At 41.9% G+C, this 17,500-nt stretch overlaps 1 protein-coding gene across 4 annotated transcripts; it reads right to left on the reverse strand.

The window, feature by feature from the left end:
- Window positions 1–1,303: 1,303 nt before the first annotated feature.
- Window positions 1,304–15,765, reverse strand: LOC106603577 (very-long-chain 3-oxoacyl-CoA reductase). Of its 4 annotated transcripts, none has more exons than XM_014197438.3 (11): window positions 15,616–15,765; window positions 13,556–13,602; window positions 13,354–13,429; window positions 13,125–13,235; window positions 8,625–8,692; window positions 6,499–6,543; window positions 5,998–6,032; window positions 5,821–5,902; window positions 2,301–2,366; window positions 2,041–2,190; window positions 1,304–1,891 (listed from the first exon to the last, which is right to left on the reverse strand). In XM_014197438.3, the coding sequence occupies exons 1-11, from the start codon at window positions 15,668–15,670 to the stop codon at window positions 1,754–1,756; spliced, it is 873 nt and encodes a 290-aa protein (XP_014052913.1). In that variant the 5' UTR covers window positions 15,671–15,765; the 3' UTR covers window positions 1,304–1,753. The 4 variants fall into 4 exon arrangements, with proteins under 4 accessions (XP_014052913.1, XP_045573050.1, XP_014052911.1 ...); XM_045717094.2 differs by lacking the exon at window positions 15,616–15,765 and adding an exon at window positions 15,358–15,604 and having other exon boundaries at window positions 2,041–2,124; XM_014197436.3 differs by lacking the exon at window positions 15,616–15,765 and adding an exon at window positions 15,358–15,604.
- Between the last annotated feature and the right edge of the window lie 1,735 nt (window positions 15,766–17,500).

The following is a 17,500-nucleotide window of genomic DNA, read 5'->3' on the forward strand; positions in this document are numbered from 1 at the left end:
CCACTCATTTCACAAATGAACACATTCAACACCTAGTCAGTCACAGTGGTACCTACCTACTTTCTGTAATATATTTATTTGTTAACTGTAATTTAATGGAGTACTTGTCTCATGCCTTTGTGTTGGTTGGGTAAAAATATAAATACATTTATGTTGTGCCTGATATAGCTGTGTACCCAGATGTAGTTTTCATAAAAAACCTCCACTATGGAATTGACCGTGTGGCCTGAGAGTGACACTGATTCAGTGTGAGTGAATGTTACATGTCAGTGGATCAAATGGTCTGTTCTGTGGCACTGGACCAAAGAAGAATCATATGATAGGTTGAATGGTGATGGCGGGGAAAGGGATTCTGAAATACAGAAAGGGCAACATATGCTAACTAGCTATGGAAACTAGAATTTTGTGTTCTTTTATTTGTTATTTGGTGCTGGTACAATCACTTTCCATTGACCCCTTTTCCCAGTGTATTCCTCTTCAGATTGTGACCCAGTTTGGGAGAGCTCACGAGTGTTTTTGGACCAAATGATCTCTTAGGATTTTGGGTCTCTCACCAATTTGTCGTGCTTGAAATGCTGCTTTTTCGGACTACTATGTGGTCCGTGATGGAACATGAATTCAAACTTCCTGAACCAGCTTTGAACTACATTAGTGTCTAATGCTTGACAATATTGTCATAATACACAAGCATTAAGCCACTGACAGGCAGACTAAATATGGATTGCTCATTTATTTTGTCTAATTTATAATGTATCACCGTTATGCCAAATGCTAAGGATCATGCCATTAATTTGTTACTTGGGAAATTATTTATATTTTTATGCTGTTTTGCTTTTCTTATGTACAGATTTTGGAAAAAGAATGTTACTGCAAGGAGTTTGGTATTTATGAAAGCTATTTACTAATTTAGAGGCATGTAGTTGGCGCTATATGAAAGCTTACACATTTCACAACTTGTGGTGGGATGTTTGTGCTTAAGCAGAAATAGTTTCCTCTTCACAGTCCTATGAAGTTACTGTATATTTCTGACTCTGCTCACAATCCATGTACTGTTCTCAGGTTGTGCCACGCAGACTGTTCTCTAGAGTCTGGACTGATCAGTGAGTGCCAGACAGGCTGCTTGTGAGTTCATCAGGACTCTTTCCAAGCAAATTACTCAATAGAAAATGTCAAAAACCAAAGTAATTACATTAAACATGCTTTTCTATAACATACTGTTTCCTCTACACATGTGTTACTCTGTAACAACTATTTGACAGTAATTTGTGAATGGGTTGGCAAAAGGCAATAAAATAAACAAAAGTTATTGTCTTTGTATTTATTTTTAAGAAAATCGAGATCACAAAAATGTGACGGTTGATACCAAAACTTGTACTATGTTAAAAGTCCAAATCAACTAGAACATGTACATGTTCAAGCGTTCAGTTATAATGTCGTAGTCTGTATCCCTAATATGTATATAGCTAGAATATGTACTACAGAAGCCTGTTTGAGAGTTGCGTCTCCCACAGATCATACTCTGCTGCACTCAGGCTATATAGTTCATGATGGATTTGGGGTCAGCTTGTTTACATCACATCAACATTATACAATCTCTTTCCTATTACCAATACCTTTCAATGGCAGTCAATGCAAAAACAGTAGCATTGATCAATTAGTTATCTACATATGAAGTAAAACATCTCATATCAATTTCCAATATGACCTCTTTAAAGCACCACAAACATTTCAGTAGCAACCTCCTTTGCACTCCTTAGTCCTCTTTGCTTGCAGAACGTTCTGTCATTTCATCCATTTTTTTCTCCATGCTCTGTGCAAATTTCTCTGTCTGCTTCACACAGTAGGATGAAAGGCGCAGCCAATCAGGGAAGAAAATGGACAGAGCAATGTGCTGTGGGATAGCAAAGAGAGACCGAGACATCTACAATCACATAAAATAGTCAAATAGTATATTCTGCATGGTTCATTTTTGGCTAAGGTAACAAAAACGTTATAGAGTAGTTTGTTTTGGATATTTGAGTGGATAAGAGGAGTTCCTACTTGAAGAGCATGAGAGACACAGCCGCTGGTGTAGCTAGAGTAACCCACTGTGTTCAGAGCTTCACGGGCAAAAGCACTGGCACTCTTCAACAACAGGTTGGGGGGCAAGTTGTGGGTCATGTTAGTGGACACCATAAAGGGAGCTACACACTAAAGGAGAGGAAATTAAGAAAGCACAAGAGATAGGAAGAAACACAAAGATGCAAGGAAGGATACTGAAACAGGAGTGCATGTGATACAAAATTCTTAAAGTATTTTACCTGAACTGTTATTCCCTGTGACTTGTACTCTGAATTCAGGGATCTGGAAAAATATGTCACAAAAATCTGCCAAGAAAAGAATGGATAACATTTATCTTCTGTAGCTGTTATAGAGCATGTCACTTACAACGCCAGGATAGTGGGTTTGATTCCCGGACCATCCGTATGTAAAATGTATGCATGGATGACTGTAAGTCGCTTTGGATAAAAACATCTGCTGAATGGCATATACAGTTGAAGTCAGAAGTTTACATACACCTTAGCCAAATACATTTAAACTCAGGTTTTCACAATTCCTGACATTTAATCCTAGTAACAATTCCCTGTCTTAGGTCAGTTAGGATCACCAGTTTATTTTAAGAATGTGAAATGTCAGAATAATAGTAGAGAGATTGGTTTATTTCAGCTTTTATTTCTTTCATCACATTCCCAGTGGGTCAGAAGTTTACATACTGTAAGGGAGTGCGTAACTGGCGGCAGGGAAGTCAGGGTCAGGAGAGCAAAACTGGGTAATCAACGGAGCAGTTTTAATCATAAAAACCACCGGTAACCAGAACAACAAACAAATGGGTACAAAACCCGTCGCGCACCAGAGACAGCGTCCACATGCACTTAGAAATAAACAATTCCGCACAAAGACATGGGGGGAACAGGAGGTTAAATACACAACATGTAATGAGGGAAATTGAGACCAGGTGTGTGAGAAGACAAGACAAAACAAATGGAAAATGAAAAGTGGATCGATGATGGCTAGAAGACCGGCGACGCCGATCGCCGAGCGCCGCCCGAACAAGGAGAGGAACCGACTTCGGTGGAAGTCATGACACATACACTCAATTCATTTTTGGTAGCATTGCCTTTAAATTGTTTAACTTGGGTCAAACGTTTCAGGTAGCCTTCCACAAGCTTCCCACAATACGTTGGGTGAATTTTGGCCCATTCTTCCTGACAGAGCTGGTGTAACTGAGTCAGGTTTGTAGGGACCCTTGCTCGCACACACTTTTCAGTTCTGCCCACAAATGTTCTATAGGATGAGGTCAGGGCTTTGTGATGGCCACTCCAATACCTTGACTTTGTTGTCCTTAAGCCATTTTGCCACAACTTTGGAAGTATGCTTGGGGTCATTGTCCATTTGGAAGACCCATTTGCGACCAAGCTTCAACTTCCTGACTGATGTCTTGCGATGTTGCTTCAATATATCCACATAATTTTCCTCCTCATGATGCCATCTATTTTGTGAAGTGCACCAGTCCCTCCAGCAGCAAAGCACCCCCACAACATGATGTTGCTACCCCCGTGCTTCACGGTTGGGATGGTGTTCTTCGGCTTGCAAGCCTCCCCCTTTTTCCTCCAAACATAACCATGGTCATTATGGCTAAACAGTTCTATTTTTGTTTCATCAGACCAGAGGACATTTCTCCAAAAGCTACGATCTTTGTCCCCATGTGCAGTCGCAAACCGTAGTCTGGCTTTTTTATGGCGGTTTTGGAGCAGTGGCTTCTTCCTTGATGAGCGGCCTTTCAGGTTATGTCGATATAGGACTCATTTTACTGTGGATAAAGATAATTTTGTACCCGTTTCCTCCAGCATCTTCACAAGGTCCTTTGCTGTTGTTCTGGGATTGATTTGCACTTTTCGCACCAAAGTACGTTAATCTCGAGGAGACAGAACGCGTCTCCTTCCTGAGCGGTATGACGGCTGCGTGGTCCCATGGTGTTTATAGTTGCGTACTATTGTTTGTACAGATGAGCATGGTACCTTCAGGTGTTTGGACATTGCTCCCAAGGATGAACCAGACTTGTGGAGGTCTACCATTTTTTTCTGACGTCTTGGCTGATTTCTTTTGATTTTCCCATGATGTCAAGCAAAGAGGTACCGAGTTTGAAGGTAGGCCTTGAAATACATCCACAGGTACACCTCCAATTGACTCAAATGATGTCAATTAGCCTACCAGAAGCTTCTAAAGCCATGACATCATTTTGTGGAATTTTCCAAGCTGTTTAAAGGCACAGTCAACTTAGTGTATGTAAACTTCTGACCCACTGGAATTGTGATACAGTGAATTATAAGTGAAATAATTAATAAATAATGTAATGAAACAGCAGGGAGCAGGTCTCGAACCCCTCGACCTTCTAGCCCGAGGTCCGGCGCGCTATCGACTGTGCCGCCAAAGCATGCTCGTGCGGCAGAGTCGATTTCCGCGCTTATAAACCCAGGGTCGTTACACTAACAATTAATAATTAATAACTAACAAGAAAGTTGTGGAGTGGTTGAAAAACGAGTTTTAATGACTCCAACCTAAGTGTATGTAAACTTCCGACATCAACTGTATATACACTGTACAAAAATATAATCGTAACATGTAAAGTGTTGGTCCCATAGTTCATGAGCTGAAATAAAAGATCACAGACATTTTCCATATGCACAAAATGCTTATTTCTCTCAAATTTTGTGCACAAATTAGTTTAACATCCCTGTTAGTGAGCATTTCTCATTTGCCAAGACAATCCATCCACCTGACAGGTGTGGCATATCAAGAAGCTAATTAAACAGCATGATCATTACACCGGTGCACCTTGTGCCTGGGCCAATAAAAGGCCACTCTAAAATGTGCAGTTTTGTCACACAACACAATGCCACAGATGTCTCAAGTTTTGAGGCAGTGTGTAATTGGCATGCTGACTGCAGAAACGTCCACCAGAGGTGTTGCCAGAGAATTTAATGTTAATTTCTTTGAGAGAAATTACGAATTCACCTGATTTGTTTGATTTTAATAGTTGACAATATATACTTAACAATAGTAAGACATTTCTGTCTTACTAATGCTGTGTTTTTATGGTCTCCACTCTAGCTTCCTGCAGCTAGTCTGGTTGTCGAGGACATGGGTTTTTACTAGAGATAGCTTGAGCTGACAATTGATTGAAGTCTTGGTGATGAAAACTAAACAGCCACAATCCATTCTATGATTAGTTGTGCATGTGAGACATATGTCTCTGGGCTGACAGCCTGCATTCCATAGATAAGATGTGGTGTGTGTGACTCGAGATACAGATAACCTGGAGGAGTAGAACAAACATCAGGTGCAGATAACCAGATGAACCCAAGATAGCTTATGGTGCCCCTAATCTGCATGGGAGGTATGGAACCAGCATTCTTATTGTCAGCTATAACCAGCATTCTTAGTGTCAGCTATATAAGAAACAGCATTTTTTGTAAACATTAGACTCTCGGTCCAACGCTCAAGGGTGTTGGGTTGACCAGCATGGGCGGTTCTGGGGGGGGGGGCAGTGCCCCTGTGACAACAATTTTGGACCCCCTTGTGTCCCCCCTAAATGTGGAGTATGAAATAATTTTTACATAACAAATTTTTGCTATCGTTCTTTTTTTACATCCGTTATTATACAGTGGAACAACTGAACACTAATGATTATGAACATGGTCTTTTGCCTGCTAATGCCTGCAATGTAGTGAAAAAAACGATATGACAACAATAATGTCTAATGTAACTGGCCCCTCTAACCTTGGTGGCGGAGTAGAGAGACAGCATGGGTTGTGGTTGAGCACCTGCCTCAGAAGACATGTTGATGATCAGACCGTTCCCTCTGGGAAAGACAGGACAGGTAAATAAAGGGACAATTTCATAGATTGAAATCATTAAGATTCACGTTTCATTAATATCACCATGATGCATATGTACCTTGCAACCATGCGTGGGAGAACCAGTCTGGTCATCTGAGGAATGATAACACCATCAGTACCATCACCAACATCTCCATAATCACCAGAATCCTCTTTCACCCCCATCACCATCATCATCCGCATAATGATCATCATGTTCAACAACAGCAACATCTCCTAAACGTTACCATTACATTTTTCACAGAATGACCAAATATTACATTTACATTTTAGTCATTTAGCAGACGCTCTTATCCAGAGTGACTTACAGTAGTGAACGCATACATTTCATTTCATGCATATTTTTTTTTGTACTGGCCCCCCGTGGGAATCGAACCCACAACCCTGGCATTGCTCACACCATGCAGGCGTTGCAAACACCATGCCCTACCAACTGAGCCACAGGGAAGGCCGTGACTTTGTATGAGCCATACACTAGTTTAGAAACATAAACTAAGACATGGTCCATGCATAGAACTTCACAGAGGGAGTCTATATAAGTCCTGACAGATCATCTCACCTGGGTGACAGAGAGGATGTTACAGTTGATCACCTGGGTGGTTCTCTGTGTTAGGGAGGAATGAAAACACAAATTAACTCAACTATTAACTGAAGCTTTAAATTCAACCATAGTACATTATTACCTTATTACCCAAAACATGATACAGTTGAAGTCGGAAGTTTACATACACCTTAGCCAAAAACATTTAAACTCAGTTTTTCACAATTCCTGACATTTAATCCTAGTAAGAATTCACTGTTTTAGGTCAGTTAGGATCACCACTTTATTTTAAGAATATGAAATGCCAGAATAATAGTAAAGAGAATGATTTATTTCAGCTTTTATTTCTTTCATCACATTCCCAGTGGGTCAGAAATGTACATACACTCAATTAGTATTTGGGAGCATTGCCTTTAAATTGTTTAACTTGGGTCAAACGTTTCAGGTAGCCTTCCACAAGCTTCCCACAATAAGTTGGGTGAATTTTAGCCAATTCTTCCTGACAGAGCTGGTGTAACTGAGTCGGGTTAGTAGGCATCCTTGCTCGCACACACTTTTCAGTTCTGCCCACAAATTGTCTATAGGATTGAGGTCAGGGCTTTGTAATGGCCACTCCAATGCCTTGATTTTGTTGTCCTTAAGCCATTTTGCCACAACTTTGGAAGTATGCTTGGGGTCATTGTCCATTTGGAAGACCCATTTGCGACCAAGCTTCAACTTCCTGACTGATGTCTTGAGATGTTGCTTCAATATATCCACATAATTTTCCTCCTCATGATGCCATCTATTTTGTGAAGTGCACCAGTCCCTCCTGCAGCAAAGCACCCCCACAACATGATGCTGCCACCCCCGTGCTTCACGGTTGGGATGGTGTTCTTCGGCTGGCAAGCCTCCCCATTTTTCCTCCAAACATAACAATGGTCATTATGGCCAAACAGTTCTATTTTTGTTTAATCTGACAAGAGGACACTTTTTTATGGCGGTTTTGGAGCAGTGGCTTCTTCCTTGCTGAGCGGCCTTTCAGGTTATGTCGATATAGGACTCGTTTTATTGTGGATATAGATACTTTTGTACCTGTTTCCTCCAGCATCTTCACAAGGTCCTTTGCTGTTGTTCTGGGATTGATTTGCACTTTTCGCACCAAAGTATGTTAATCTCTAGGAGACAGAACGCGTCTCCTTCCTGAGCAGTATTGTCACGACTTCCGCCGAAGTTGGTGCCTCTCCTTGTTCGGGCGGCGTTCGGCGGTCGACGTCACCGGCTTTCTAGCCGCCACCAATCTATGTTTCATTGTCCATTTGTTTTGTCTTGATTGTACACACCTGGTTTCAATTACATTATTATTTATTCCCTATTTAACCCTCTGGTTCCCACATGGTTTTGTGATTGTTTGTTCGTTGTTAAGTGTTCGCTATTTCTGTGAGCAGGAGTATTTAACCTGCGTGGAATTATTTTGTGGTTTATTTGAGTAAAGTACGTTTTTTTACTCAGTTCTGTGTCCTGCGCCTGACTCCGTCCTACCCGCTGCACACTGACACTTGACAGGTATGACGGCTGCGTGGTCCCGTGGTGTTTATATTTCCGTACTATTCTTTGTACAGATGAACGTGGTACCTTCAGGCGTTTGGAAATTGCTCCCAAGGATGAATCACACTTGTGGAGGTCTACAATTTGTTTCTGAGGTCTTGGCTGATTTCTTTTGATTTTCCCATGATGTCAAGCAAAGAGGCACTGAGTTTGAAGGTAGGCCTTGAAATACATCCACAGGTACACTTCCAATTGACTCAAATTATGTCAATTAGCCTATCAGAAGCTTCTAAAGCTATGACATCGTTTTCTGTAATTTTCCAAGCTGTTTAAAAGCACAGTCAACTTAGTGTATGTAAACTTCTGACCCACTGGAATTGTGATACAGTGAATTATAAGTGAAATAATCTGTCTGTAAACAATTGTTGGAAAATTGACTTGTCATGCACAAAGTAGATGTCCTAACCGACTTGCCAAAACTATAGTTTGTTAACAAGAAATTTGTGGAGTGGTTGAAAAACGAGTTTTAATTGACTCCAACACAAGTGTATGTAAACTTCCGAATTCAACTGTATACATAGACCATTTATGTGAGTGGAGGTGTGTGTGAATCCTACCTGCTCAGGGTTGGGAATGTCCAGGAAATGTACCAACTTGTCAGAATAGTTCATACCTACATTGTTAACTGTAAATGAGGAGTGTCAGAATATATTTCTATGTAATTGATTATTAAATTTCACTACTAATATCCATTGAAAGAGAGAAAAGCTACAGTGCCTTGAGAAGGTATTCACACCCCTTGACTTTTCCCACATGTTGTTGTGTTACAGCCTGAATTTAAAATTGATTAAATTGAGATGTGTTGTCACTGGCCTACACATAATACCCCATAATGTCAAAGTGGAATCATGTTTTTAGAAATGTTTACAAATTCATTAAAAATGGAAATCTGAAATGTCTCAAGTCAATAAGTATTCAACCTCTTTGTTATGGCAAGCCTAAATAAGTTCAGGAGTAAATATGTGCTTAACAAGTCATAATAAGTTGCACGGACTCACTCTGTGTGAAATAGTAGTGTTTAACATGATTTTTGAATAACTACCTCATCTCTGTACCCCACAAATACAATTATCTGTCACGACTTCCTGCCGAAGTTGGTTCCTCTCCTTGTTCGGGCGGCGGTCGACGTCACCGGTCTTCTAGCCATCGCCGATCCACCTTTCATTTTCCATTTGTTTTGTCTTCCCGCACACCTGGTTTACATTCCCTTATTACTTGACGTGCATATAACCCTCTGTTCCCCCCATGTCTATGTGTGGAATTGTTTGTCGTAAAGTATGTGTGCACTTCAGACTGGTTTGCCACAGGTTAGTTTCAACCTGTATTTTGTTGTTCTGGGTGCAGTTTGTGTTGCATTATTAAACTGCTCCGGTTATTACCCAGTTCTGCTCTCCTGCGCCTGACTTCCCTGCAGCCAGTTACGCACCTCTTACATTATCTCTAAGGTCCCGCAGTTGAGCAGTGAATTTAAAACAGATTCAACCACAAAGACCAGGGAGGTTTTCATAATGACTCGCAAAGAAGGGCACCTATTGGTAGATCGGTGAAAATTTTTAAAAAAGCAGACATTGAATATCCCTGAGAGGATGGTGAAGTTATTAATTACACTTTGGATGGTGCATCAATACACCCAGTCACTACAAAGATACAGGCGCTCTTCCTAACTCCGTTGCTGGAGACAAAGGAAACAACTCAGAGATTTCACTATGAGGCCAATGGTGACTTTAAAACAAGTTAGAGTATAAGGAGCTGTGATAGGAGAACTGAGGATGGATCAACAACATTGTGCTTTTTCCACAATAATAACCTAAATGAGAGTGAATAGAAGGAAGCCTGTACAGAATAAAAATATTACAAAGCATGCATCCTGTTTGCAATAAGGCAATAAAGTAAAACTGCAAAACATGTGGCAAAGAAATTAACTTTTTGTCCTGAATACAAAGTGTTGTATGGGGTAAATCCAACATAACACATCACTCAGTAGCACTATTCATATAGTCAAGCATCATGGTGGCTGCATCATGTTATGGGTATGCTTATCATTGGCAAAGACTAGGGATTTTTTTTTTAATGAAACAAATAAAAATGAATAGAGCTAAGCACAGGCAAAATCCTAGAGGAAAACCTGGTTCAGTCTGCTTTCCAACAGACACTGTGTCACAGCTGTCTGAAAGGAGTAGCGGACCAAAGTGCAGCGTGAGTGTAGTTCCACATTTTATTTACTCTGTGAAACCCATGCAATACATCAAAATAACTGAATAGACAAAAACAACAAACCGTGACGCAGAGGAGAACAAACACTACTCAAAAATAATCACCCACAAAACCCAGGAAGAAAAACCCCTACTTAAATATGATCTCCAATTAGAGACAACGAGGACCAGCTGCCTCCAATTGGAGATCATCCCAAACAAGTCAACATAGAAAAACTAGAACCTAAGAACATAGAAATAGAAAAACACAAAACACCCCCTGTCACGCCCTGACCTACTCTACCATAGAAAATAATATCTTACTATGGTCAGGACGTGACAGTAACCACCCCCCCCCCCAAAGGTGCAGACTCCGAATGCAACTTAAACAACACACAAAAAAACTAAAGGGAGGGTAGGGAGGGTGACAATTGTCTATGGCGGCTCTGGTGCAGTACACAGAACCTTACTATCCAGCGGATCCTCCAGCAAAGGAGGCGGCTCCGGTTCGGGGCGTAACCCCCGCTCCGCCCGCAGATCCCTCTGCTTCTGTACCACCGGACCGTGGATCGTCGTTGGAGGCTCCGGGCTGCCGCCGGAGGCTCCGGGCCGCGGGCCGCCTCAGGAGGCTCCGGGCCGCGGGCCGCCTCAGGAGGCTCCGGACCGGGGACCGTCGCTGGAGGCTCCGGACCGGGGACCGTCGCTGGAGGCTCTGGACCGGGGACCGTCGCTGGAGGCTCTGGACCGGGGACCGTCGCTGGAGGATCTGGACCGGGGACCGTTGCTGGAGGCTCTGGACCGGGGACCGTCGCTGCAGGCTCCGTGCCATGGATCATCGCTGGAGGCTTTGTGCCATGGATCATCACTGGATGCTCCGGGACATGGATCATGTCTACAGGCTCCGGGCCATGGATCATCCCTACAGGCTTCTTGCCATGGATCATCCCTACAGGCTTCTTGCCATGGATTATCCCTACAGACTCTGGGCCATGGATTATCTCTGGAGGCTTCATGCCATGGATCATCCCTACAGGCTCCGGGCCATGGATCATCACTGGAGGCTTCGTGCCATGGATCATCACTGGAGGCTTTGGACCATGGATCATCACTGGAGGCTTCTTTCGTGGAGCTGGAATAGGTCTCACCGGACTAGAGAACGTCGCTGAGAGTTCTGGACTAGGGAACATCGCTGGAGGCCAGGTGCGCGGAGCAGGCACAGGGTATACTGGGCCGTGGAGGCGCACTGGAGGTCTGGAGCTTATGGCTGGCACAACACGTCCTGGCTGGATAACCTCCGTAGCCCGGCATGGGCGGAGCGCTGGCACAGGACGAACTGGGCTGTGCAGGCGCACTGGCGACACAGTGCGCAGCACTGGCGCAGGATATACTGGACCGTGGAGGCGCACTGGAGGTCTGGAGCGTATGGCTTGCACAACCCGTCTTTGCTGGATGCTCAACCCAGCTCGGCAACTGCAGGGTGCGGGCACAGATCGCACCGGCCTGTTAGTGCGTACTGGCGACACAGTGCGCATCACCGCATAACACGGTGCTTGCCTTGTCACTCGCTCCCCACGGTAAGCACGGGGAGTTGGCTCAGGTCTCCACCCTGACTTCGCTAATCTCCCCGTGTGCCCCCCCCCCAAAAAAAATGTTGGGCTTCCTTTGTTGCCGTGCTTGTTCCTCATAGTATCGTCGTTCCGCTTTCGCTGTCTCTATCTCCTCTTGCGGATGGCAATACTCCCCAGGCCTTGTCCAGGGTCCTGCCCCATCCAGGATTTCCTCCCAGGTCCAGTCCTCCTGACCACGCTGCTTGGTCCTTTGGTGGTGGGTGATTCTGTCACGGCTATCGTAGAGAGGGGACCAAAGTGCAGCGTGTGTGTAGTTCCACATTTTATTTACACTGTGAAACTCATGCAATACATCAAAATAACTGAATAGACAAAAACAACAAACCGTGACGCAGAGGAGAACAAACACTACTCAAAAATAATCACCCACAAAACCCAGAAAGAAAAACCCCTACCTAAATATGATCTCCAATTAGAGACAACGAGGACCAGCTGCCTCCAATTGGAGATCCCAAACAAGCCAACATAGAAATACAAAAACTAGAACCTAAGAACATAGAAATAGAAAACATAGCAAAACACAAAACACCCCCTATCACGCCCTGACCTTCTCTACCATAGAAAATAACATCTTACTATGGTCAGGACGTGACACACTGGGAGACAAATTCACCTTTCAGCAGGACAATAACCTCAAACACAAGGCCAAATATACACTGGAGTTGTTTACCAAGACGACATTGAATATTCCTGAGATACCTAGTTACGGTTTTGACTTAAATCAGCTTGAAAATCTATGGCAGGACTTGAAAATGGCTGTCTAGCAATAATCAACAATCAACTTAACAGAGCTTGAAGAATTTAAAAAAGAATAATGTGCAAATATTTTACAATCCAGGTGTGCAAAGCTCTTAGAGACTTTACCCAGAAAAACGAACTGTTATAATCGCTGCCAATGGTGATTCTAACATGTATTGACTCAGGGGTGTGAATACTTATGTAAATGAGATATTTCTGTATTTTATTTTTAATACATTTGCAAACATTTCTAAAAACATGTTTTCACTTTGTCATAATGGGGTATTGTGTTTTTTCAAATCAATTTTGAATTCCGGCTGTAACAACAAAATGTGGGGGTATAAATACTTTCTGAAGGCACTGTATGTTGACGGTAATAAGAGCACATTCTACATTTAATTGCAGACTAGCTTTAGTTCCTTTCTCATTTCCTGATTGTCATCCCCTTTATGACTCCTTGTTCTCTTCCTCCTATATATCATTGTCATAGGTTCCCTACCAAGGATGCCTATGTCCAGGTCCCGTAGTGCCTCAGCTATAGCAGGGTAGATGTCATGGCCCTCTGTGAAGTCTGTCTGGATGATCTGGGTCTGGCGTCCATGTTGGCTCTCTGGAACAAACATATTGATGTACAATTTCATTTAAAGGGACAATTACATTTGCATATTGATCTTTTGTACCTCAACTCTTCATTTAGTTCTGTTTTTCCATCTCAGCCCTTCACTCACCAATCTCCTTGGCAACAATGTGGAGTTTATCTTTTGACCGGCTGACCAGTACAATGTCCAGACCTCTTTTGGCCAACTGTAGTGTCCAGGAAGAAAGGCAACTGTTACGTGAGTAAACACTCATTTTACAAAGCACTTGAATTAGATGCTTATGCATGCTTCAATCTTGTCTGTACACAGGCGAGAATCAGTAAAGACTCACCTCATTTGCGTAAGCTTTGCCAATCCCTGAGGTAGCCCCTGTGACAACTGTAGAAAGGAGATCATGGTCAGAATTAGTTAGTCCGCAGACTTCCATAATTACATATTACTACTATTGTTGTGTCTCCTCATCCTCTGCAGTGAGAGGTCTCAGAGAGGTCAGGTCGGACACTGGATGTGACTGCAGGATGAAGGAACATTTAAGGATCTCTCTCTCTTCCTTTCTTTCACAATGCTGGCAGGAATGCTGCTATCCTGGTCTGCTCGGTGGAAGCATACTATCGTTTGTCATCAGATACTTGTAAAATTGTTTTGTAGTGGCCATTGTCAAGCACTGGCAACAACTTTTCTCCAACTGCTGCCAAAAGCGTAAAAAGATGTGCTACAATAACAAACAGGAAAGTTAAGTTTCCAAATGAGACTGAAGTGGACCACTGCCCACACAAATCCTGTTCCACCTAACAGCAGATATCATCTTGGGTACAGGGCAAAATAGTGAGCTGTAAAGTGGAATGTGACCTGCCTCTCAGTCTTCCATTGAGCAGGGCTAGGGTAAGGTGCAAACATGATACACTCAGGGTGGGTTGCACCAACATAGTTTAAATTAATCTAGGTTTTGTTTTTTGTATTATTTATTATTGTCATTACTTAACGTTATTGACCCATTTATTATTTGTCCGCTAGCCACCTGATCATTGCGCGTCAAAGTTCAAATTTCTCCGCTTATGAAAAAAAACTATTGTCGGAGCTGATGGAGGAATTTATTAACATACTGAAGGATATAAAGACAGACAACACGATTGTCAAAAAGAAGGAAGACGCCTGGGCCATTTTATGCGACAAATGTAATGATCGACACGGATTACAGAGAAGAGGGACCCAAATTGGATGAAAGCGTGCTGGAAAACAATTAAAGGCGAAAGCCAAAAAGGATTCGGCAGAGGAGAGGCGGGGGCTATTTCAGTCCGGAGGGGGGCATCGGTCCAATGGAATTGAAGCTCTCCCAGAAGATATGCGAGATGATTCCTCAGCAGTTTGCCCCTCTCCATAACCCCTATGATGACGACGGACAACTTGACCCACCAATATTTAGTAAGCATAAATAACTGTTAAATATCAATGCCTATAATGCACGTTAAAACTAACGTTAATGCTACTTCACTACAATGTTAACGTTATCAGTCCCGTCACAGCATGTTGCATAACATCATCATTCGTACCAAGGCTGGGCATATCATAAACCCCAATTCAATTGTTGTACAAAATGGGCACGTAAATAGCCTACTAATAATTAGTTAATTATTAGAAATCTCACCAGGTCTCTAATTATTCTCTGAGGAACTCGTTTTGGTCTCTCCAAAGTAGATATGCTGTCATTTTATCAGTTAAACCACCTCAAGTAGAAGTTTAGAATTAATCTCACATCTCAGTTTATATATAGATTTTTAATTCATTGAGCAACAGACTTACAATTAATCTAGGTTTAAAGTGAAAATTAAACTTAGATTAGAGGAAGGATGTAATTTAACTAGGATTCATTTAAAACTAGGTTTAACATTTGGTGCAACAATATTAATAGATACACCTTGATTTAACCCAGTTTAAGAGTTAATCCATGTTGGTGCAACCCACCCTCAGTCTACTGTAGTTTTATAAATTTTTTATCTTGTAGAGAACATCTAAAGAATCATGTAACATAGCCATCACTATGACTAAAAAGAGAATGCATTTATTTTCATAAATTAACAAATATCAGTCTACTGTAAAAATAGCTTCCTTTACATAGCATGTAGCCTGCCTTACCTGCCCATTGTCCATATGCCTTTAAATCAGTTTGCCAAACTTTTGACAGCACATACACTCTGAATCCACACCAGCAAATCCAGGACCATTTTAGCATGTAATACAGCACTGTGAAGCCACCTATGAACACCAGTCCCCTCGCAAGCATCGAGTCTGATACAGTATCCATGTCTGGGCAAATTTCACTCACACTTCAGCAGACAGTTCTTCAAAAAGATGAACTTTGGCTGGTTTTATAGTAGAAATGAACATGCTTACTTAGACATACAACGTGCAACGCTCCGCCCAAGAATCTTGATCTAAATCGGCACATTGGTCAGGAATATTTCCTGGTGCGTCATCTCAGCAAATCAGGCAAAAGCAGTATGACGCTTTCCCGCACCGTATTCAGCGTCCCCACAAGAGCAATACCAAAGAGGAAAATGCGAAGCGAGAGGTTTTACTCTGGCCCAAAAATGACCAATAAGTTTCTATGGGCTTATTTTGGATCTGATCTTGTCGCCTGCCTTCCCGCCTTTGGGACAACGACTCCCATTGTTAGGGCGGAGACATGGTCATATTGTCATTATATATAGAGCTCTGCATATACAAATACTACAGTTTATAGCTTCTTGTCCAATATTCCCGCCTCCTTCTACGCCACTTGAACCGTATAGAGAGTAATGATAATGGCGTTTTGTAAAGCCAATGGGAAAATCAGTGGTGGAAAAATTACGCAATTACCATACTTGAGGTAAAGTAAAGATACTTTAATAGAAAGTGAGTGAGGTAAGAATGAAGGTCACCCAGTAAAATATTACTTGAGTCTAAAAGTCTAAAAACACCTGGTTTTAAATATGTTAAATGTTAACTGACTGATATTATCTCATAGAGCAAAACATATGATGTTTATTCCAAAACCCTTTTCTTTCCCCATATGAATGGCTGAATGAACCAGAGGTAACTTCATATCTGTTTTTTTAGGACTACAAGCTGGTGAGCTCTATTGGTATGACATCAATTACAATGTCATGTTCAAAGTTCACAATTTTAGGTGAGAGCAGAACTACTTTGAAATACATTTGACATTTTTACATTTTAGTAATTTAGCAAGTTAGACTTACAGTAATGAACGCATACATTTCATTTCAAGCATTTTTTTTTTTGTACTGGCCCCCCGTGGGAATCGAACCCACAACCCTGGCGTTGCACACGCCATGCTCTACCAACTGAGCCATAGGGAGTTATACACGGTCAAATAGTTTTGACCGTGTTTAAAACTTGGGAACATAAAACATGGTCTCTTTCACATTGTCTACACATGTGGCATTGCAGTCTTATCAATACACTGAAACAAGCAATCAGTTATCTGTAAGTTGCGTGGCTCCATTGTAGAGGCTGTGCTTGTTATGTACTTTGTATCACTTGCTTGTCCTATGCAGATAAATGACCAAATGCTATACTGGCAGATTAACTCATTGTGTGCGGTGATGTTTAAAAACAATATGTTTATGTTATGCTTATAGATAAGCTAAAAATGTGCATGAGTAAGTGTTCATTATCATAATTGAGAGTGTGACGTCTCTCCTCTGCTGCTCAGTAATGTACATTCATCCCTGTGATAGCTTTAGGGTTTGTTCACTGTACAAACTGTATGCTTCCCCTCCATGCAATCTCCATAGTTTTATAATAACCTCCATAGTCCTTGGTTTATGATAAGGTAATACACTTGTAGGCCTACTAATATCATTGAGATGTTTCATATTATTAAAACATGGATACCCTCTGCCCCCTGCAAAAGGTTGACATGAAAAATGTGTTAAGCACTATATTTGAAAAAAAGAAGGTTTGCACTCGGGTAAAGGTTAATGAAGAATAATTAACAGGGAAAGGCTATTCTTCGAGTTTTGGCAATGCTACTACTGGAGCCTATAGGTGCATGTTAGTGGAGCAGTTCATGTTGAGAGAGAGAATGTGATAGAATCTGATTGTACTGCCAGTCCCTGTCCCTCAATCAATCAGATGTCAATCCTATGGTTTGGATAGGGCTTTTACATAACATTCAAAGTGTTGTTGCAGTATGGAGTGTGTATAAATGTATGGAAATAATGGAATGAAGAATGGAAGCTCTGTTCAGTCAAATTAATACAGTACTGCACAATGC

The sequence above is a fragment of the Salmo salar genome, chromosome 04 (assembly GCF_965601325.2).
Source record: "Salmo salar chromosome 04, fSalSal1, whole genome shotgun sequence".
NCBI lineage: Eukaryota > Metazoa > Chordata > Actinopteri > Salmoniformes > Salmonidae > Salmo > Salmo salar.

Excerpts from the sequence above, each read along its gene's own strand:
- LOC106603577 (XM_082974598.1), bottom strand. The coding sequence starts at position 11,944 with ATGAGGAACAAGCACGGCAACAAAGGAAGCCCAACATTTTTTTTGGGG.